Genomic DNA, 23,504 nt, shown 5'->3' on the forward strand with positions numbered 1-23,504 from the left:
GAGGGAGGGAGGGGAGGGAGTCCCAATACAGTTCTGTCTAAAAGAAGGAAGGAAGGAGGGAGGGAAGGAGGGAGGGAGGGAAGGAATGCCAGTAGAGTTCTTGTAAATAACCTGAAAATTATCCCCAAAGCATTCAGGGGAAAAAAAATAGCAGGTTTCAAAACAGTTTGCAGGGTCTGACTCCAGTTTTGTAAAACAAATGAGTAAATGTGTATGCACAGCACACCTGCCGGGTGCCTATGTACAGAGCCCCCAGCTGCCTCAGGTAATGCTGTTACCAGCAGCATCGTGGGGTAATGCATCCTGTCCTCCTATGTTCTGTGCTGTGCAGCTTTTAGAAATGAGCCCGTCGGATTTCATAACCAGGACAGAAAGCTCTTGCTGTCTCCAGGGGAAGAGGGGGTGAAGCACAATTCCATTTCTGTGACAATCTATATACACAGTGATACAGACACAGAACAAAGCCCAGAGAGACACATCCCAAAATGTGAGCAGCAATGATCTCTGGGGGTATGATTATGGGTAATTGTCTTTCTTTTTCTTCCCCTTTTTTTTTTTGGAGACAGATTCTTACTCCGTTGCCCAGGCTGGAGTGCAACGGCTCAATCTCAGCTCAGGGCACCCTCCGCCTCCCGGGTTCAAGCAATTCTCCTGCCTCAGCCTCCTGAGTAGCTGGGACTACAGGCACTCGCCACCATTCTCAGTTAATTTTTGTATTTTTAGTAGAGAAGGAGTTTTGCCATGTTGGCCAGGCTGGTCTCGAACTCCTGGACTCAGGTGATCCACCTGCCTTGGCCTCCCAAAGTGCTGGGATTACAGGTGATTATGGGTAATTTTCTCTCTTCCTTTCTACTTTTCTGTCATGCCGATTTTTCCCCTTCCAGCTTGTATTATTTTATAATAATAAAGAAACATAGCTATTTCTATTTTGGTTTAAAGTAGGGGATATTGACTATAATTCTGTTCTTGAAAGGCAAAAAGAAGTGTGTCTCTGCAGAGCACAGAGGCTGGAGAAGCTATGCCAAATGCTAATGTTGGCTCCCTGTGGGGAGAGAGGGTCTGGGAGGATGGGCTCCTGCTGTTCCCCTCTGTCGGGCTGGTGTGGTTCACTTTCACACTTTTAGAATCAGGAAAAGAGTGGTCGATGTTATTTTGGCAAAGACTCAGCAAAAAGCAGGAAATCGGCCGGGTGCGGTGGCTCACGCCTGTAATTCCAGCACGTTGGGAGGCCGAGGTGGGCAGATCACGAGGTCAGGAGATCGAGACCATCCTGGCTAACAGGGTGAAACCCCATCTCTACTAAAAATACAAAAAGTTAGTGGGGCGTGGTGTTGGGCACCTGTAGTCCCAGCTACTCGGGAGGCTGAGGCAGGAGAATGGCGTAAACCCGGGAGGTGGAGCTTGCAGTGAGCCAATATAGCGCCACTGCACTCCAGCCTGGGCGACACAGCGAGACTCCATCTCAAAAAAAAAAAAAAGAAGAAGGAAATCAGAGGGATCCTGGGATGGAGACAGGTGTGGCTGGAAGGGGGATGCTTTCTATGTGAGACAGGGGCGCAAGAGGGCTGGGCACTGCCTGGGCAGGGGCTGGGGGTCTGGAGCAGGCAGGCCAGGGGCAGTACCTGTGTTGTCAGGCATGGTGGCTTGATCCGTGTTCCGTTCTCTCTTCAAGGCGATGTTGCCGAACTGCAGAACTGCTGAGACCATCCGCAGCATGGCTGGGGACACAAGGACAGAGGTCACGTGTGGCTCTGGACCCTGATGTGTGGTCTTAACTGGCCCTTTAAAAATGTAACTTAAAAAGCTTAAGGCAAACTATATCACCACCCCTCAGCTTAAAATCCACTTGTGGGCTGGGCATGATAGCTCGCACCTGTAATCCCAGCACTCTGGGAGGGCGAGGCGGGAGGATCACTTGAGCCCAGGAGTATGAGATCAGCCTGAGCAACAGAGCAAGACTCCATCTCAAAAAAAAAAAAAAAAAGGCCGGGCGCGGTGGCTCAAGCCTGTAATCCCAGCACTTTGGGAGGCCGAGACGGGCGGATCACGAGGTCAGGAGATCGAGACCCTCCTGGCTAACACGGTGAAACCCCGTCTCTACTAAAAAAAATACAAAAAACTAGCCGGGCGAGGTGGCGGGCGCCTGTAGTCCCAGCTACTCGGGAGGCTGAGGCAGGAGAATGGCGTAAACCCGAGAGGCGGAGCTTGCAGTGAGCTGAGATAAACCCAGGAGGCGGAGCTTGCAGTGAGCTGAGATCTGGCCACTGCACTCCAGCCCGGGTGACAGAGCGAGACTCTGTCTCAAAAAAAAAAAAAAAAAAAAAATCCATCTTTGACACTGGGCAGGCCTTGAAATACGTGAACAAATCAGTGAATTCTGGTTTGAGTTTATTATACCTGAGGTTTGCCCTGTCGCTATGATACTTAACCAGTGTCTGCTTGCGTTGTGTATTTTGGGAAACAATGCAAATAGAATGTAAAAGGACTCAGGGAAATGAACGAAGGTCTACAGTGATATGGAAAGACCTTCTACCACAATGAGTGAAAAATAGGAGGTGAAGAATGCTGTGTGCGGCTTACTGCTATCTATGTGCAAAAGGGGGGAAGTATAAAGTATAGTGGATTCTTGTGACTTGCACTGGTTAGCATAGGTTAGCATAGGTTTATGAATGTAAATACGTATGCACAGCACACATACAGAAAAGGACACATATTATAGATGTCCAACTCTAGGAATGTTTACAAAACCAATGTGTCTGTGGAACTGGCTTCTCCAAAGCCCCCTTCCCTCACTGGACACGGATGAATGTCACAAACACACGGTCAAGAGAAAGAAGCCAGGTGAGAAAGTGTGCACCATGTGATTCTATTTGTAACAAACCCAAGAAGAGGCAACACAACTCTATACTCAGAAGTTGGAATAATGGGTGGGCACGGTGGCTCATGTCTGTAATCCTAGCACTTTGGGATACCGAGGTGGACAATCACGAGGTCAGGAGATCGAGACCACCCTGGCTAACATGGTGAAACCCTGTCTCTACTAAAAATACAAAAAAAAAAAAAAAAATTAGCCAGGCATGGTGGCGGGCACCTGCAGTCCTAGCTACTAGGGAGGCTAAGGCAGGAGAATGGCATGAATCTGGGAGGCAGAGCTTGCAGTGAGCCGACATCGCGCCACTGCACTCCAGCCTGGGCAACAGAGTGAGACTCTGTCCCAAAAGAGAGAGAGGAAAAAAAAGAAGTAGTCAGAATAATGGTTACCTTGAGGGGGTACTGGTGGTGGGAAGGGACATGGGGGGCTCCCGGGTGCTGGATATACAGAGCGTTCCCTCCCAAAACTCCCCCAAGCTGGATGCCAAGGGCTTGTGCTCATTTTATTGGTGTATATACTATACTTCAACACAAAGGTGGCTTAGAAAAGGTGTGTGTGAGTGGGGGTGGGAGGTCGGCATTTCTTCTGGAATACTCCTGCCAAAAACGTGTAACTAGAATGTCATCGCAGGGAAACAAACCCAAACAGAGACGAAACAACCAGTCTGTAATCTTCCAAAGTGTCAAAACCATGAATGATAAAGACAGACTCAGGAAGAGTTCCAGACTGAAGGACAGTAAAGAGATGTGGGCCGGGCGCGGTGGCTCACGCCTGTAATCCCAGCACTTTGGGAGGCTGAGGCGGGCGGATCACGAGGTCAGGAGATCGAGACCATCCTGGCTAACACGGTGAAACCCCGTCTCTACTAAAATACAAAAAATTAGCCGGGCGTGGTGGCGGGCGCCTGTAGTCCCAGCTACTCGGGAGGCTGAGGCAGGAGAATGGCATGAACCTGGGAGGCGGAGCTTGCAGTGAGCCAAGATTGCACCACTGCACTCCAGCCTGGGCAACAGAGCAAGATTCTGTCTCAAAAAAAAAAAAAAAAAAAAAAGGGATGTGATGACTAGGAAAAAAAGAGAGCAAGAGGGCCGGGCACAGCGGCTCAAGCCTGCAATCCCAGCATTTTGGGAGGCCGAGGTGGGCGGATCAACTGAGGTCAGGAGTTCAAGACCAGCCTGGCCAACATGGAGAAACTGTGTCTCTACGAAAAATACAAAATTAGCTGGGCGTGGTGGCGTGCACCTGTAACCCCAGCTACTCGGGAGCCTGAGGCAGGAGAATCACTTGAACCCGGGAGACAGAGGTTGCTGTAAGCCGAGATCGGGCCACTGCACTCCTGCCTGGGGAACAAGAGCGAAACTCCATCATGCACAAGAGAGAATTTTTTTTTTTTTTGGAGCTGGGGGACAACTGGTGTAAGGTCTGTGGACTGGATAATAGTACTGTGCTGAAGTCGATTTCCTGGTGACACTGCGGGTCTGTGGTTGTGTAAAAGAATGTTCTTAGGAAATACACACTGATGTTTTCAGAGGGGGTGGCAGGATGAATAACAGCCCCCAACAATACCCATAACCTAATCCCTGGGACCTGTGAATGTGATCTTCCATGGCAAAAGGGACTTTGCAGATATGATTAAATGAAGGATCCTAGGCCGGGCGCGGTGGCTCACACCTGTAATGCCCGCACTTTGAATGGCCAAGCCGAGTGGATCACTTGAGGTCAGGAGTTCGAGACCAGCCTGGCCAACATGGTGAAACCCCCATCTCTACCAAAAATACAAAATATAAGCTGGGTGTGGTGGCGAGTGCCTATAATCCCAGCTACTCGGGAGGCTGAAATGGGAGAATTGCTTGAACCTGGAAGGCGCAGGCTGGAGTAAGCTGAGATTACACCACCGCACTCCGCTCCAGCCTGGGCAACAGAGCTAGACTCCATCTCAAAAAAATAAATAAATAAATAAATAAATAAATAAATAAGGCCGGGGCGCAGGTGGGCTCAACGCCTGTAATCCCAGGCATTTGGGAGCCCGAGACGGGCGGATCACGAGGTCAGGAGATCGAGGACCTTCTGGCTAACACGGTGAAACCCTGTCTCTACTAAAAAATACAAAAAAACTAGCCGGGCGAGGTGGCGGGCACCTTGTGGCCCAGCTCCTCAGGAGGCTGAGGCAGGAAATGGGTGAAACCGGGAGCGGAGCTTGCAGTGAGCTGAGATCCGCCACTGCACTCCAGCCTGGGCGACAGAGCGAGACTCCGTCTCAAAAATAAAAATACAAAATAAAAATAAAATAAAATAAAAGAAGGAAGGAAGGAAGGAAGGAAGGAAAGAAAGAAAGACAGACAGACACATCCTCACAGACCCACAGTGCATCTGGCCCAGCAAACTTAATGATCATTCCTTAACATCAGCTTAGACCCCGTCCAGACCTGGCTTCCCTCAATGGCCTTTAAAATGGCCTCCTGGCCGGGCGTGGTGGCTCAAGCCTGTAATCCCAGCACTTTGGGAGGCCGAGACGGGCGGATCACAAGGTCAGGAGATCGAGACCATCCTGGCTAACATGGTGAAACCCCCCCCATCTTTACTAAAAATACAAAAAACTAGCCGGGCGAGGTGGCGGGCGCCTGTAGTCCCAGCTACTCTGGAGACTGAGGCAGGAGAATGGCGTAAACCCAGGAGGCGGAGCTGCAGTGAGCTGAGATCCAGCCACTGCACTCCAGCCTGGGCGACAGAGCGAGACTCCGTCTCAAAAAAAAAAACAAATAAAATGGCCTCCTGCAGTTGGCTTACGAAGCTGTGTTTGTGCCAGGCCCTGGGGCGCATCTGATGCCCTGAGGACTTGGCAGTCAGCTCTTGTTGCTGACATCAGACTCGCCCATCTCTAGCAAGCCTGGCCTGCGGATGCCTCATGTGAGAGGCCAGCACGCCTCCCTGTGTCCCAGGCTACCTGCTGAACCTCTCAGCATGGCATTTATGATGCCAAGGGTTGGCAGGTGGAGATGTGAAGTGGGGAAGGAGATGGATGGACACCCTGCCTTGACTGGCCCCAAATGTTTTCTGCCTTGGGCTCCCTGTGGGTGACACTGAGGTGTCGGCCTCTCTCTCTGGATCATGGGCTGGCTTTGGGGTCAGATGTGGATTCCACCACGGCACTGTCTCCTCCTCCTGAATTGGGGTGAGTCCTAGGACAGGACACCCCACCTCCCTGACCCTCTGTCTCTTGTCAAAAGAAGAGTCTGTGAAAAAGTGACCAACTCTACCCCTTGTAAGCAAAACACAGAAAGCAACTGTAATGAGAGCTCATTCATCCGCCACATCACCAAACACAAAACAGCTTCCAGCCATGGTTGCTGTGTGCAGGTGGATACACAGGTGCTCCCCGTATATGGCTGGAGGAACTGGAAACTAGCGCCACCCTGTGGATGGCGACGAGGTAGATTCTCTGCAATTTAAAACATGCTCATGGCGGGGCGCGGTGGCTCAGGCCTGTAATCCCGGCACTTTGGGAGGCCGAGGCGAGTGGATCACAAGGTCAGGAGATCGAGACCATTCTGGCTAACGCGATGAAACACCGTCTCTACTAAAAATACAAAAAAATTAGCCGGGCGTGGTGGCGGGCGCCTGTAGTCCCAGCTACCTGGGAGGCTGAGGCAGGAGAATTGCGTGAACCCGGGAGGCGGAGCTTGCAGCCTGGGCCACAGAGCAAGAATCCGTCTGAAAAAACAAAACAAAACAAAAATGTCCAGAATAGGCAAGTCCGTAGAGACAAAAAGCAGAGGAGTGGTTGCCAGGGGCTACAGACAGGGCCTGGAGGAATAGCTAAGGGGTGTGTGTTATCTTCTTGGGCTACTGAAAGTATTCTAAAAGTGACTGTATGATAGATGCACAACTCTGTGAATATACAAAATTCTATGGAATTGCACAGTTTAAATACGTGAATGGTGTGACGTGTGAATTATATCTTAAAGCTGTTCGATTCTTTTTTTTATGCTGAACACAAACAAGAATCACAAATCTCTCTGGACATGGCATTTCATTTCTTTTTTTTTTTTTTTTTCTTTTCTGTTTTTGAGACGGAGTCTTGCTCTGTGGCCCAGGCTGGAGTGCAGTGGCATGATCTTGGCTCACGGCAACCTCCGCCTCGCAGGTTCAAGGGATTCTCCTATCTCAGTCTCCCGAGTAGCCGGGATTACAGGCATGCACCACCACACCCATCTAATTTTTGTGTTTTTAGTAGAGACGGGGTTTCGCCATGTTGGTCAGGCTCGTCTCGAACTTCTGACCTCGTGATCCGCCTGCCTCGGCCTCCCAAAGTGCTGGGATTACAGGTGTGAGCCACCGCACCCAGCCGGCATTTCATTTCTAAGAATTGTACCTACAGGTCTGTTTCCACATGAGCACAAGAACCTCCTTACAAGGATATTCACAGTCGCTTGTTTCTTTTGGACCCAGAGTCTCACTTTGTCGCCCAGGCTGGAGTGCAGTGGTGTGATCTCGGCTCACTGCAGCCTCCACCTCCCAGGCTCAGGTGATCCTCCCACCTCAGCCCCCCAAGTAGCTGGGAGTAAAGGTGCACACCACCACGCCCAGGTAACTTTTTGTGTTTTTTGTAAAGACGGAGTTTCATCATGTTGCCCAGGCTGGTCTCAAACTCCTGAGCTCAAGCAAGCTGCCTGCTTTGGCCTCTGAAAGTGCTGGGATTACAGGCGTGAGCCACTGCGCTGCCTTAGCATTTTTTTTTAATTGTTCCAATCGTAAGGGAATGGAGACAACCTAAGGCTCTATCTGCAAGGGACTGGTTGAAACAATCATAGTTTATTTAAACAATAAAACCTTACGCAGCTGCAAAAAGGAGTGAGGTCCACCTATACATTTTGAACCAGAATTATGGCCAAAATATACCAGTCAGTAGGAAAGGGGAGTGGGTGGGTGGAGGGGGAGGGTGGTCCAGAGCATCCTTCCATGGGAGTGATGAGCTGAGTAATTTGTGTCTTTGTTTTGGGGTTTTTTGAGATGGGGTCTCATTCTATCACCAGCCTGGAGTACAGTGGTGCAATCGTAGCTCACTGTAGCCTCCTGCTCCTGCACTTAATCCTCCCACCTCAGCCTCCCAAGCAGCTGGGACTACAGGTGTGCACCACCACACCTGGTTAATTTTTTTTTTTTTTTTTTTTTTAATTTTTAGTACAGACAGGGTCTCACCATATTGCTCAGGCCGGTCTTGAACTCCAGGCCTCAAGTGATTCTCCCACCTCGGCCTCCCGAAGTGTTGGGATTACAGGAGTGAGCCAATGATGAGCTGAGTATTTAACTCCAGCACTGCCTGGCCCAGACTAAACTAGGCCAGAGTGCTGGGCCAGGGTCCAGGGGGGTCTCCAGTGGAAGGGTAGGGAGCCAGCCAGCTGGAGCAACCAACATCCAGGAAGTTTTTTTTTTTTTTTTTTTTTGGATGGAGTCTCGCTCTGCTCCAAACTGGAGCGCAGTGGTGAGATCTTGGCTCACTGCAACCTCTGCCTCCCAGGTTAGTGATTCTCTAGCCTCAGCCTCCCGAGTAACTGGGACTACAGGTGCACACCACCATGTCTGGCTAATTTTTGTATTTTTAGTAGAGACCAGGTTTTACCATGTTGGCCAGGCTGTTCTTGAACTCCTGACCTCAGGTGATCTGCCCACGTCGGCCTCCCAAACTTGGCATTACAGGCGTGTGCCACTGCGCCTGGTCGGAACTTTTGAAATCGCTTCAAGTTTTTTTTTATCACCACAGTGATGTTGACAGCTGAATATCAGCTGTGGGGCTAGAGAATGCCATCTCTTATAGAAAAATAATACGTGTCTTTTCTTATATTCCTAAAATATTTCTGGAAGGAGACACAAGAAGCTTAACAGTGGGGAACTAGGGCCAGGGAAGAGCGGGAAGGCTTGGTTTTGTCACATTCAGGTTATGTCACTACACGCATAGGTTGCTGCAAAGTTTTCATTTCTGAATTCCAAAAATCAGAGCTGCTGCCTGCACCCGCCACACAGCAGGGCAGCTGCCAGGAGGGTCACATGAGCTCATGGGGACAAGAGGCCAGGCAGGACCTAAGAGGACAGGCTGGGAGGCCCAGGTCCCCATTGCAGCCACAGTCTGAATTTGTGTGCCAGCTGCCCAGCTGCGGAGTCATGCAGGCTGGGGAATTATGCAACCATGGTTGGGAAATGCAGCGGGGTGGGTGTGGGAGAGGCCCGAGACCCTGTGTCAATAGGCCACAAGAGGCCCTGCTGTTTGCAGCCTGGGTAGACAGCCAAGCTACGCTCCATTTCCAGCCCTTCCAATCCGGCCCTGGAGCCAACAATAGCTCCTGGGGCCTCCCACAGCGCCAGAGGCCAGAGGACAATTAGACCCAGAGGCAACCCTGGAAACACCTAAAGATCTTTCTTTGGAGAGCTTGGTTAAAAGAATCATAGTTCATGCAAACAATGAAACATTATGCAGCCTCTGAAAAGGCGGAGGTCCACCTACGTACTTGTTACGGATTGAATCATGTCTACACCACCCCCTCCTAAAAAGGTATGTTGGGGATCCAAACCCCAGGACCTCAGAATGTGACATGATTGGAAACAGGGTCATTATGGATGTAATGAGTAAAGATAAAGTCATACCGGAGTGGGGTAGGAGGCCAGGTGTGGTGGCTCATGCCTGTAATCCCAGCACTTTGGGAGGTCAAGGCGGGAGGATCACTTGAGGTCAGCAGTTCAAGACCAGCCTGGCCAACTTAGTGAAACCCCGTCTCTATTAAAAGTACAAAAAAATAGCCGGGTGTGGTGGCGCACGCCTGTAATCCCAGCTACTTAAGAGGCTGAGGCAGGAGAATCGCTTGAACCTGGGAGGTGGAGGTTGCAGTGAGCTGAGATTGCGCCATTGCACTCCAGCCTGGGCAACAGAGCGAGACTCCATCTCAAAAAAAACCAAAAAGCTTGCGGGGGGACGGGGAGTGGGGATTTTGGACCCAGATGCACACACAGGGAGCTGCCATGTGAACACAAAAGCAGAGATCAGGTGATGTGACTATGAACCAAGGAACGCCAAAGATTGCCAGAAAACTACCAGGAGCCCAGGGAGAGGCCTGGAGCCAATTCTCCCAGGATGAACCACCCTTGCTAACACGATGATCCCGGGCGTCTGGCCTCCAGAACCACAAGATGATCAATTTCTGTTGTTTTAGGAACTTGGTTTGTGGTACTTTGTTAGCCTAAGCAAACTAATGCAGCACTGAAACAGAGCTGCTGTCAAAACATGCTGTTTGGCGAAAAAAGTGGGGGCACAGGCTGGGCACAGCACCTCATGCCTGGAATCCCAGCACTTTGAGAGACTGAGAAGGGTGGATCACCTGAGGTCAGGAGTTTGAGACCAGCCTGGCCAACATGGTGAAATCCCATCTCTACTGAAAATAGAAAAATTATCCAGGCGTGGTGGCGGGCGCCTGTAATCCCAGCTACTCGGGGGGCTGAGGCAGGAAAATTACTTGAACACAGAAGGTGGAGGTTGCAGTGGGCTGAGATCGTGCCACTGCACTCCAGCCTGGGCGACAGAGTGAGACTCCATCTCAAAAGAAGAAAAAAGGGGTCGGGCACAGCACCCTGACACGGGGGTGATGAGCTGAGCACTTAACACCAAACGACCAGTGCCGCGCAGCCTGGGCCAAACTTGCAGCCCTGGGCCAGCATCCTGGGCTTTCCCTAGCCCCTCAGCAGCCTCCTTCTGGTCTCAGCACCACCCACTCCAGCGTGTCCCTCACATGGCCCCCAAGGGGTCTTCTTGCTCCCAGAGCTGACTTTGTCCAGCCCCTGCTCCCAGCCCTCCCACAGCTCCCCAGCATCCCAGGATAAAGTCCCAACCTCCTAGGCTGGTGTTTGAGACTCCCCACCCCTCTGCAGCCCCACCACCAGAAGTATCAATCCCTCAAATATGCCGCCCCTTTCCTGCCTCAGGGCCTTTGCACAGGCTGTTCCCTATGCCAGGAATGCTCTTCCCCCACATCTCCAGCGCTCATTTCCTCACTTCCTCAGGACTTCGCTCCAACATCCCCATCTCAGTCCGCCCTCCCCTGAGCCCCTGCTTAAAGCTGTGCCCCTCCCTCCCCAGTCCCCTGGCTTATCTTTCTCCATGGCACTCACGGTCTTTTTTTTTTTTTTTTTTTTTTTTTAGACGGAGTCTTACTCTGTCACCCAGGCTGGAGTGCAGTGGTGCAATCTCAGCTCACTGCAACCTCCGCCTCCTAGGTTCATGCGATTCTCCTGCCTAAGCCTCCTGAGTAGCTGGGATTACAGGTGCCCACCACCACGCCTGGCTAACTTTTTTGTATTTTCAGTAGAAACGGTGTTTCACCATGTTGGCCAGGCTAGTCTCGAACTCCTGACCTCGAATGATCCACCCGCCTCGGACTCCCAAAGTGCTGGGATTACAGGCGTGAGCCACCGCGCCCAGCTGCACTCACAGCCTACTAACAGGCCATGTGATTCCTTATTGACTTGGTTGGGGGCTCTCATTTTGTCAGCTTCCCCAAGGCAGACATGTCTGTGAGTCTCATGTCCTGCTCTGGCCCTAGTGCCTGCACCCAGTAGGTGCTCAATAAACACTTCAGCAAAGAGATCAGGGCATCATTGGCCAGGTCCCTGGCTCTCCGTGGGTGCCCCCCCACCCCTGGCCTCCACGGGGCTCACTCACAGATGATTTCCTCGTGGGTGAATCCCAGGACCCGCAGCGACTCCAGCGTCTCCTGGAAGAGTTCTCGCTCCTGGCTGGGAGAGGATGATGGCCCGTTGGTCAGGAACCGGTACTGGGAGCAGGGCTCGAGGAGGAGGTCGGCTGTAGGGGCAATGAGTGGGGTCAAGGTCAAGGGTGGGCTGTGGAGTCGGACTCATCCTGGATTCATTGGTGGCAATCCCAGGATATGCCACAACCTCTCTGTCAAGTGGGTGGAGGCCTTTCTCACAAGTGTGGTGGGAAGGATTGGGGGTGGAGTGGGCGTTTAGCACCTATGAAACCACCACTCTCTCTCTCTCTCTCTTTTTTTTTTTCTGAGACGGAGTCTCGCTCTTGTCGCCCAGGTTGGAGTGCAGTGGCCGGATCTCAGCTCACTGCAAGCAAGCTCTGCCTTCCCGCGGTTCATGCCATTCTCCTGTCTCAGGCTCCGAGCAGCTAAGGATACATGCGCCGACCAACGCCCCGGCTATTTTTTCTGTAATTTTTAGGTAGGACCGGGGTTTCACCGTGTTCGGCCAGGATGGTTCGATCTCTGGATCTCGTGATCTGCCTGGCCTGGCCTCCAAAGTTTGGGATTACAGGCTGAGCCACCGCGGCCCGGCTAAATTTTTTTAAGGCTGGTGCGGTGGCTCACACTGTAATCCCAGACCTTTGGGAAGCGGGGCAGGCCAGATCCGAGATCAGGAGATCGGGCCATCCTGGGACACCGGTGAAACGCTTATAAAAATACAAAATAGCGGGCAAGGTAGCGGGGGCCTGTGGCCAGCCTATGGGGCTGAGCAGAGAATGGTGAACCCGGGAGGCAGAGTTGCAGTGAGCTGAGATCCGGCCCCTGCCTTCAGCCTGGCGACAGAGCAGACTCCATCTCAAAAAAAAAAAAAATTTTTTTAGAGACAGGGTCTTACTCTGTCGCCCAGGCTGGAGTGCAGTGATGCAATCACGGCTCACCACAGCCTCAAACTCCTGGGCTCAAGCAATCCTCCCACCTCAGCCTCCCACATAGCTGGGACTACAGCTGTGTGCCACCACGCCCAGCTTATTATTATTATTTTTTATAGAGATGGAGTCTCACTATGCTGCCCAGGCTGGATTGGAATTGCTGGGCTCAAGCAATCCTTCTGCCTCGCCCTCCCAAAATACTGGGATTGCAGGCATGAGCCTCCGCCCATTTTATACCACTCCTCTTTGCTCCCTCCGCAGGGACTTTCGAGTCTCTAGAAGTGCCCAGAGCAGGCATGGGCCACTGGTTGGCAGAAGCGGTGGGGCTGAAGGCCCAACTCAGCACAAGCCATGTGAGGCAGGGGCCGGCGCCCAAGGACATGCGGTCTCAAAGGCCACAGTGAGTGGGAACCTGGATGAGGAGGGGCTACATGGCCGCAGGAGCCAGGAAGCGGCCTCAGCCACCAGGAGGAAGGAGCCAGGAGCAGAGGGAGCCGCAGGGCAGTGCCAGCCACTGCAAACAGGAGCCAAGGGCGCTTGGGCAGCCAGAGGGCAGGAGGAGCAGGGAGCAGGGACAGGAGGACTTCCGGCAGGAGCCGTGGCCTCGGAGCCAGAGCAGAGGGGAGCACGAGGCAGCAGGAGCCGAGAAGCAACACAAACCAGCGTCGTCAGGAACCAGGAGGAGCCTCAGCAAAGCCGGAGTCACCCGCCGGAGTGAGGAGAAGCCGCGCGAGAGAGAAGCCACGGAGCTTCGGAAGCGAGCGTGAGCAGGAGCCACCAGGCGGCGGGGGGCTGCGTGGCCTTGACAGCGGGCGCGAGCCAGACCCGGGACAGAGCTGGAACCAGAGCGCAGCAGAACCCACCGTGCGACAGACGCCACTACGCAGCGAGAGCCGGGGCTGCGGAAGCCTCATGTGAAATCGGTGTTTGACGGAGATTAGAGCCCCCCCGTCTTGCTTCCTCCCCAGAGGGGGCCCCCCCGAGAGAAGTGGTGCCCACCCTCCCCCGGGTGAGCAGGGTGAGACGGGGCGGCACTGACCTTTGAGCTGCTCTCCAGCGCCCCCCAGCAGCTGGTAGAAGATGTGGAAACTGCACTCGTCCTTGGCCTGGCGGATGGCGCGCGACTTCTCCAGCAGGTCTGGTCACAGCGAGTCAAGGTGCTAGATAGGGGGGAAGGGAGAGCCCCAACGCTGCCAGGCCGCTACAGGAGCCTGCCCTGCCCACGCTGCCTCCTTCTCTCCTGTGGAGCAGTGGAGTCGTTCACAGCCCAGGCTAGTGACTTTGCCACTAACTCGATGAGCAGCCGTGCTCATGTCACGTAAGCACTTGTGCCTCAGTTTCCTCATCTACCTGTTCAAGGGGCTCAAAAATAACACCTTTATGAGACCTTCCTCTCTCTCTCTCTCTCTCTATCTCTCTATCTCTCTCTCTCTTTTTAGAGACAGGGTCTTGCTCTGTCTCTAAAAGACTCATCAACCCTGTGGGTGCGGTGGCTCACGCCTGTAATCCCAGCACTTTGGAAAGCTGAGGCAGGTGGATCACCTGAGGTCAGGAGTTCAAGACCTGCCTAGCCAACATAGCCTAGCCAACATGGTGAAACCCTGTCTCTACTAAAAATACAAAAATTAGCCAGGTGTGATGGCAGGTGCCTGTAATCTCAGCTACTTGGGAGGCTGAGGCAGGAGAATTGCTTTAACCTGGGAGGAGGAGGTTGCAGTGAGCCAAGATTGCGCCACTGCACTCCAACCTGGGTGACAGAGTGAGACTCCATCTCAAAAACAAAACAAAACAAAACCCTCACTGATCCTGGATGAGTTGCTGTGAGGATAAATGACTTACTGTGCATGAAGCACCCTGAACAATGCCTGGTTCAAAGTTACCCGTGGGTGAGAATGTCTCCTGCCATTTGTACTCTCCCAGCCTCAGCTTCCCCATGCAGATACATCAGCTCCCATCTTCAACTAGACTGTCTCTGAATGCTCTCCCTCCTAAGAAAGTCACGTGTCAAACTTACATATTAAAAGGTGGCAAGACTCTTGTTTTTTGTTTTTTAGACAGGGTCTGGCTCTGTTGCCCTAGCTGGAGTGCAGCAGCACAAGGCACAGCTCACTATAACCTCGGCCTCCCCAGCTCAGGCGATACTCCCACCTCAGCCTCTTGAGTAGCTGGGACTACAGGTGTACACAACTATACCTGGCTAATTTTTAAATTTTCTTTATTTTAGTAGAGATGAGGTCTCACTATGATGCCCAGACTGGCCTCGAATTCCTGAGCTCAAGCGACCCTCCAGCCTTAGCCTCCCAAAGTGCTGGGATTATAGGCATGAGCCACTGCACCCAGCCAAGACATCTTAGAGTAAAACAAAACACCAGACACTTTGCTTAACCCCTCAAACTCCTGGCCTCAAATGACCCACCTGCCTTGGCCACCCAAAGTACTGGGATTACAAGCTTGAGCCACCATGCCTGGTCACTAATTTAATCAACAATTGCTAATAACAATAGCTTGTTCTTGAGTGCCTGCTATGTAGCAGGTGCTGTGGCCAAGCATTTAACTCCAAAATCCTCCAAACCCCTCTAGGGTAGAGTAGGTTCTATGTTCCTTCTCCTTCTACAGAGGGAGAAACTGAGGCAGGGAATGGCCAAATCACGTACCCAAGTCCCCAGAGTCTCCAAGTGGCAGAACTGGGATTTGAACCCAGGTTGGTACGATTTCTTGGCCCATCCTCTTCATTTCTGCACTCCCAGAGTGCCTGTGTTTTATTGTTTAATTTCCTTTAAACACCCATATGCCGTCTGAACAGAAAAGGGTGAACACAGCCGGCCTGAAATGCTCCCCTGGAAAGGCCTGCTGGCCAGGTGGGCCCCTGGCTAACGTCTGGGGACCTGGATTTCGGGAGGGTTCCAGCATCCTCTAACAGGATGAGAGGGGTTCGCTGGGCCTAAAGGGTTTGTGCAAACACCGTGGTTTACACTGATCACCTGCTTTCCTCCTGGGAGTGTGGAATTTAGGTTCATACTAAGGGCGGGGGGTGGGGGTGCAGGCAGGGATGTGACCAGCCCCCAGTGAAAACCCTGACACTGAGTCTCTCTGCGCTTCTCTGGGACAGCATTTCATCAGTGTTGCCCCACCTGGTGTCCCGTGTGCCTCTGCTGGAGACGGTTCTAGGAGCCTGTGCCTGGTCCCCGGGAGACATGGCCCCACGTGCCTTTTCCCTTTGCTTACACTGCTCTATATCATTTCACTGTCATGGGTCACCATGAGTGCCACTGCAGGCTGAGTGCTGGGACTCCCCTTATGGCTGAACTGGGTGGACACCAACCCACCACCCCATAGCAAGTCTGTACTGGCCTCATACACACCAGAAGTCCCACCCTCCCCTCCCCATGCAGATGCTGCCTGAGCATCGGGTCCCATCTGAGTAGCAGGGAGGGGGTCCCTGCGGTGGGAGGTGCTTCCCATACTCAGTGCTGTCTGAAAGGCTGCCCCCCTCGGCTGCCACCCCCATGGACTGTGACAGGATACAGGTCTCAATGTTGGCGCCCACGATGTACCCGGCAACGTCGAAGTTGATGCGGATGAATTTGCCCTGGGAGAGACCAAAGTGGGTGGGCTTCAGCGGAGGGTCTCCTTCCCTGCTCAGACCTGAAGAACAGCCCAAACCCCACACCCACTGCTCCCAGAGCTGGGGCTGCCTCCGCACTTCCTTGCTCCCTCTACCTGAACCCCATCCTATGGTGAGTCCCCAGCGAGGGACCCCATGGGAATTCAAGGTCTTGGCTCCTTGGACTTCTTTCCCCAGCCCCCGGTCCCCAGCTGCTCCTCCCTTGGAATCAGGCACCCAGCCTCCAGCCCATTCTCCCTCAGACCCAGGGATCCGGGCCCCCAGCCCCTCTTTCCTCAGACTCAAGAGTCCAGGCCCCCAGCCCCTCCTCCCTCAGACTCAAGAGTCCAGGCCCCAGCCCCTCCTCCCTCAGACTCAAGAGTCCAGGCCCCCAGCCCCTCCTCCCTCAGACCCAGGAGTCTGGGCCCCAGTCCCTCCTCCCTCAGACTCAAGAGTCCAGGTCCCCAGTCTCTCCTCTCTTAGACCCAGGGATCTGGGCCCTCAGCCCCTCCTCTCTTAGACCCAAGGGTCCAGGTCCCCAGCCCCTCCTCCCTCAGACCCAGGAGTCCAGGCCCCCAGCCCCTCCTCCCTCAGACTCACGAGTCCAGGACCCCAGCCCCTCCTGCCTCAACAGATCCACATGTCTTTTCCCCTGAAGTCCACTCCCAGGTTCCCAGTTCCTATATCCCTGACACAGCCAGCACTGCCCACCCCTGGCACTCACGAATCGGGAGGAGTTGTCATTCTTCACTGTCTTGGCGTTGCCGAAGGCCTCTAGGATGGGGTTGGCCTGAAGCAGCTGCCGCTCCAGCTCACCCTGCCAGGCACAGGAGATGATGCATGATCAGTGGGAATGGGGCAGGAGGCCAGGCCAGCCCAGCTCAGGCTGTGTCTCCAGTTGGCTGAGTATCTGCGTGTGAGGGGCCTTTGTGTGTCTGGGTGTGTGCCCCCTTCCTGTATCCGGGTCTTGCCCATCTGTCTATTGTGAGGGAAAGAGGGAAGCATCTCCAAGACATATTGTTAAGTGGAAACCAAATCAAACCAAGCCAAACAAAAAAACAAGTTGCAGAACAATGTCTACAATGTTATCCCATTCATAAAATATGAATTAAGGAAGAAACACCACAAAACAAGACTCTTAAATCTACAGATATATACATGTTTGTAAACATATGGAGAAAGGTCTGCAAGGATGCACACCAAACTGTCAACAGTATAAGGCACTCCAAGGAAGGGGACTGAGGGGAGGAAACAGGAATTTCATTTCATCTGATTTGTTGTTGTTACAATGAATGGGTACTCATGCGTTGCTTGTAGAAATTCTGGAGTGCAGTGGCATGGTCATAACTCATGGCAGCCTCAAATTCCTGGGCTTAAGGAATCTTCTCACCTCAGCCTCCTGAGTAGCTGGGACTACAGGCAAGCGCCACCATGCCCAATTAATTTTGAAAAGTTTTAGTAAAGATGGGGTCTCACTCTGTTGTCTAGCCTCGTCTTGAACTCCTGGCCTCAAGCAATCCTCCCACTTCAGCCTTCCAAAGTGCTGGGATTATAGACCTGAGCCACCAAACCCAGCTTAGAATTTTTAACTAAGGCAAAAATCTGTATCACCTATGTAAAGTGCTTCAAGCAGTCTGGCACATAATAGGCCTTCAGAAAATAGTGGGTTCCCAGCCCCGCCAGGCTACTCCTTGGCAGGAACCCTATTCCAAACTTCCCTCCAACCCCTTTGGTGTCAGAGCCTGGCACACAGTAGGTGCTTCGTAAATGGCAGCCTGTGTGTGTTTTCTCTCAGTCCAAGTCTTGCTTGTGTTAAGATGACATGATCTAGCTAGGTGGATGCTTTGTCAAATGAAAAAAGATACACAAAGTGAAGGGCACACGACTTGGCACACAGAAGAACACAGGGCATGCATGTATTTCCCTTGCTACACTGTCCACTCTCTGGTTGTACACACGCAGCGTCTGTGGGACCCTGCTGGACATGTTTAGTAGATCAGTAATAAGTGGTAGTTTCGTTCTCTGGATTGTTTCATGTTGGTGTCTGTGGCCCATCTGCACACACACAGCAGGGCCGCCATGAACAGCAGTGGGGGGGCAGGGGGATCCATGGCAGGTGGGACCACTGCTGCCTTGGGCCCTGTCTACCAAGAAGATCATGCACTGGGTGGCCGGGAAGGCATTAGGGGCAGCAAGACTGGAGGTGATCCCCTGCTACTCACATAAGACACGGTGCTGACGGAGGCCTGAGGAAGTCACGGGACACGAGACACGGACCAGGACACAGCACATGGAACGTGGACAGACACACAGGTGAACCGGTGATCTCGGGTGGTGGTGTAGGGGGTGGGGGAAGGGGAACTGGGGAAACCGGGTGTGTGGAGTAGGGTGGCCTGGGGGACCACACGCCTGGGTTTGAATCCCACTCTACCCCCTTTATTTAAAAAAATTTTTGTAGAGATGGAGTCTCACTGTATTACCCAGGCTGGTCTTGAATTCCAGGGCTCAAGTGATCCTCCCGCCTCGGCCTCCCAAAGTGCTGGGATTACAGGCATGAGCCACTGTGCCCGGCCCCCACTCTACCTCTTCCTGGGTGCGTGACCAACAACTGACTCACCCCTCCCATGCCTGGGCTCCTCATCTTCGGCACAGAAAAACAGCACCCACCCCACCCAAGGGGTAAGTAAGGCAGTGGGAGAACAGGGCTTGGAACAGTGGGGGGCACCTTGTAACATTCACTTAGACGACAAACCCGGCCATCATGATCACCTAAAATCAGGCTTGACACAGTAGGTGCTCAGAAAATAAAGCACCTACTAAGTACTAGGAGCCATTCTGAGAGCCAATGAGACCAAGACTGACCCTCACACCTCTGTGTCCCCCTGACTCTGCTTCCAGCCCCACCCCAGGCACACAGTAGGTGCTCAGGTGGCACAGACATCCAGGAGAAGGTCCTCCATGAGGGGAAGAGGCAATTGCGAGGAAAGCCCAAGATGGAAGGGGCGATGCTGTGGCAGGGCCCAGGGGGTGTCCCAAGGCTGGGGTGCTTACGGGGACACCCGGCTCCTTCCTGCCCTTCGGTGACGATGCCACATGGGCAAGGTACTGGATGACCTTCTTGGTGTTTTCCGTCTTCCCAGCTCCAGACTCTCCACTGTGGGGATGACAAGGGGAAGCAAAGGGGTTGGCAGTGACCTCGGGCAAGCTCCCCACCTGCCCTGCCCATTCCAAACACAGCCACGCCCCACCCGGGCCCCTCCCTCCTCCTCCAGGAAGTCCTTCCAGATTACTCACGTGCAGAGAATGGACTGGTCCTCACGATCTGTAGGGGACAGAGTGGGGGGATGTGTCATTTGAGAGAGTCTCTAGCAGGGCCCTCTGGTCCCTTACACTCACTGCTGCCTTTTTAAAATTATTCCCAAGGAGTGAGGAAAAGCTTGGGTCTTGACGTATAACACTCCTGGATTCTAATTCCCCATCCAGCTCAGCCCCTTGCTTGCTGTGTGACCCTGGGAAAGCAGCTGCCCCTCTCTGACCTTTGGTTTCCCCACCTGTACAATGGAGACAGCCTCCCTCAACTGAACAGAATAGGATTCATTCAGCAACCTCAACATGAAACCCTACTGTGTGCCGCCTCATGCTGGGCGTGTGAGATTCAAAGACAAGAGTGAGGTCCTGTGATATAAGATGTCTACCCCAGCGCCCGCCCTGGGCCTAACACAGCCATTCCACAATCGCATGCTGACCACCTACTGAGCGCCAGGCATGGAGGGGAGTGGGGAGCTGGCAGGGTGTGTGCCCCTACAGAGCTTTCACTTAAGATGCAGGGGACGAAAACCTACAATCAAATAGCGATTAGCACTGGGAAGAAAACTAAATCAGGAATAGAATGAAGCAGTGGTTCTTAAATGGGGGCAATTATGTCCTCTATTCCCGCCAGAAGACACCTGGCAATGTCTGGGAGGCATTTTTGGTTATTACCCTGACAGAGGGGAGTTCCATGGGCACTGAGTGGGTAGAGGCCAGGGGTGCTGCTAAACACCTACCATGCCCAGGACAGCCTCCTATGACAAAGAAGCATCCAGCCCCAAATGTCGATAGACCCAGGATTCTAAAACCCTGGTGTTAGGTAATAAGAATCGACTTGGGGGAAGGAGCAGGGAAGGCTTCTCAGAGGAGTTAGCATTTCAGGTAGAGGGCACAGCCAGGGGAAAGGCTCTGAGTTAGGGATGTTTGAGAGACAGAAAGGCCAGTGAGGTTGGGGGATGGGGCAGAGATGGCAGGTGGTGTGATGGGTTTTAAAGCCATGATTAGGCTGGACGCAGTGGCTCACGCCCGTAATCCCAGCACTTTGGGAGGCCAAGGCCAGCAGATCACCTGAGGTCAGGAGTTCAAGACCAGCCTGGCCAACATAGTGAAACCCCGTCTCTACTAAAAATACAAAAATTAGCCAGGCATGGTGGTACTGCCTGTAATCCCAGCTACTCGGGAGGCTGAGGCAGAAGAATCGCTTGAGTCTAGGAGGCGGAGGTTGCAGTGAGCTAAGATCGTGCCATGGCATTCCAGCTGGGCGACAAGAGTGAGACTCCGTCTCTAAATAAATAAATAAATAAATAAATAAAGCTATGATCAAAGAGTCTGAATGTTTTTTTCAGCAGGACAGGCATCCCCTGGGTGTCTTCAAACCAGGGAGTAAGCTGCATCCAGTAGGACCCCAGACTTGGCAGCCTGGTGTGGGGGACCATATGCACACGGATTCACCACCCAGCTGTCTCTCTGACTTGCTGCGTGACCTTGGGCCACTCTCTGAGGTGCTTTGTGCCTGTTTTCCCATCTAAAAAAATGGGGCTCAAATCAGCTGCCATCTCACAGGGCTGTAGTCAGAACTCAGAATGTTCAAAACGCACCCAGCACAGTGCACAGCACAGGAGGAAATATAACACACAGTGTGACATACAGGGAGACGGTGGCCGGGGGCCCTGGGTTCGAATCCCACCTCAGCATACACCCACCAGTGTGACCATGGGCAGCGACTGCTTTGCTGTGTGCCTCAGTTTCCCCACCCAGAAATCAGGGACAAGGAGATAACCTATTTCATAGATTTGCTATGAGGTTAAATGAATTAATCTGGCAGAAACTGATAGACCTGCCAGGAGAAATGGATGAATCCACTATTCTACTTGGAGACTTTAATATTCCCATTTAATACTCCCATTTAATATGCATATTAAATAAGCATATTAGGCTGAGCGCAGTGGCTCATGCCTGTAATCCCAGCACTTTGGGAGGCTGAGGTAGGCGGATCACCTGAGGTCAGGAGTTCAAGACCAGCCCGGCCAACATGGTGAAACCCTGTCTCTACTAAAAATACAAAAATTAGCTGGGTGTGGTGGCATGTGCCTATAGTCCCAGCCACTCAGGAGGCTGAGGCAGAAGAATGGCTTGGACCCGTGAGGTGGAGGTCGCAGTGAGCTAAGGTCATGCCACTGCACTCCAGCCTGGGTGACAGAGTGAGACTCTGTCAAAGAAAAAAAAAAAACAACCAGCATAATATGTTTACAATATTATGCTATTTAATATACCATTTAATTTAATGTTATACTATTTAACACATTAATTTATTATACTTATTGAATATGCATATTAAAAAGGTATAGTTTATTAAATCAACATTACCCTTATATAATAAAATAAATATAAAGTATAATAAAATAAAATGAAGTATAATAAAACAAAATAAAGTATAATAAAATAATACACTTATTGAATATGCATATTAAATAAGCATAATATTTTCACAATATTACACTATTTAATTAAATATATACATTTAATAATTTGTTCGTATTTAATATGCATATTCAATAACTATAATATATTCATATTCAGGCCCTGAGGTAGGACTGGATTAGGGATGTTTGACAGGAAGGTGGGTGAGGCTGGGGTGCGGGACAGAAATGGTGAGTGGCACAGATGGGTTTTGAAGCCATGACTGAAGGGTCTGAATGTTGTGTACTATTACATGGGGTTTTTCCTTTTTTAACAAAAACTTTTTTTTTTTTTGAAACAGGGTCTCACTCTGTCTCCCAGGCTGGAGTGCAATGGTGCGATCTCCACTCACTGCAAGCTCCACCTCCCGGGTTCATGCCATTCTCCTGCCTCAGCCTCCCATGTAGCTGGGACTATAGGCACCCGCCACCACACCTGGCTAATTTTTTGTATTTTTAGTAGAGATGGGGTTTCACCGTGTTAGCCAGGCTGGTCCCCATCTCCTGACTTCATGATCCACCCACCTCGGCCTTCCAAAGTGCTGGGATTACAGGTGTGAAATAGATATAATTTTTAAATGTTTAATAGATATAAACAAATAAATACTAAATATTTATTAAAATAGATGAAATATATCAAATATATAATAAGGGCATTATATATGTAATAGATGTTAATCACATAATTTCGCCAAGACTGATCTATGTTGTCATGGTGTGAATGGTGGCCCCTTGGATGGATACCCTTGTTCAGTGTACAACCTGCCCAGCTGTACACAACTGCCTTGTGCTGCCATCTGTCTAAGGGGCTACATTTACCCCATGACAATGGAGATCAGATCCACAATTCAACAATAAGTGTTGAATGAATGAATGAACACTCTGGGAATTACTGTCTCAAGGGAAATGTTCACAGAAGCCCCACACTCAACCAATATTGTTCAGAGAAAGAGTGAACAGAGATCTTTAAAGAATCTCCATACTGTTTTCAATAGTGGCTGTGCTAGTTTACATTCCACCAGCAGTGTAAAAGTGTTCCCGTTTCACCATATCCACACTAACAGCTGTTATTTTTTGATGATTTAATGATGGAAAACAGTATAGAGATGACTTAAAGAACCAAAAGTAGATCTATCATTTGATCCAGCAACCCCACCCTGGGTATCTACCCAGAGGAAAAGAAGCTATTATATGAAAAAGACACTTGCACACACATGTTTATAGCAGCACAATTCACGATTGCAAAAATATGGAATCAGCCTGAATGTCCATCAACCAACGAGTGGATAAAGAAATTGTGAGATGTGGCCGGGCGCAGTGGCTCAAGCCTGTAATCCCAGCACTTTGGGAGGCCGAGATGGGCGGATCACGAGGTCAGGAGTTCGAGACCATCCTGGCGAACACGGTGAAACCCCGTCTCTACTAAAAAATACAAAAAACCCAGGCGCGGTGGCTCAAGCCTGTAATCCCAGCACTTTGGGAGACCGAGATGGGCGGATCACGAGGTCAGGAGATCGAGACCATCCTGGCTAACACGGTGAAACCCCGTCTCTACTAAAAATACAAAAACTAGCCGGG

The 23,504-nt window shown here is 51.7% G+C and overlaps 1 protein-coding gene across 4 annotated transcripts in view; it reads right to left on the reverse strand.

Annotated features, from left to right (window-relative positions):
- MYH14 (myosin heavy chain 14) overlaps positions 1-23,504 on the reverse strand; it is a 94,628-nt gene that overhangs the window by 69,254 nt on the left and 1,870 nt on the right. For 2 of the 4 annotated variants that reach the window (XM_017882098.1, XM_017882096.1), the window contains exons 3-10: positions 19,453-19,480; positions 19,210-19,312; positions 18,381-18,404; positions 16,883-16,975; positions 16,080-16,143; positions 13,594-13,692; positions 11,577-11,717; positions 1,623-1,718 (exon numbers count right to left, since the gene is read on the reverse strand). In XM_017882098.1, coding sequence (XP_017737587.1) covers positions 1,623-1,718; positions 11,577-11,717; positions 13,594-13,692; positions 16,080-16,143; positions 16,883-16,975; positions 18,381-18,404; positions 19,210-19,312; positions 19,453-19,480 — 648 coding nt within the window. The remainder of the gene's footprint in view (positions 1-1,622; positions 1,719-11,576; positions 11,718-13,593; positions 13,693-16,079; positions 16,144-16,882; positions 16,976-18,380; positions 18,405-19,209; positions 19,313-19,452; positions 19,481-23,504) is intronic. The other 2 variants (XM_017882099.1, XM_017882097.1) reach the window with 1 other exon arrangement.

The sequence above is a fragment of the Rhinopithecus bieti genome, unplaced genomic scaffold (assembly GCF_001698545.2).
Source record: "Rhinopithecus bieti isolate Rb0 unplaced genomic scaffold, ASM169854v2 scaffold_12070, whole genome shotgun sequence".
NCBI lineage: Eukaryota > Metazoa > Chordata > Mammalia > Primates > Cercopithecidae > Rhinopithecus > Rhinopithecus bieti.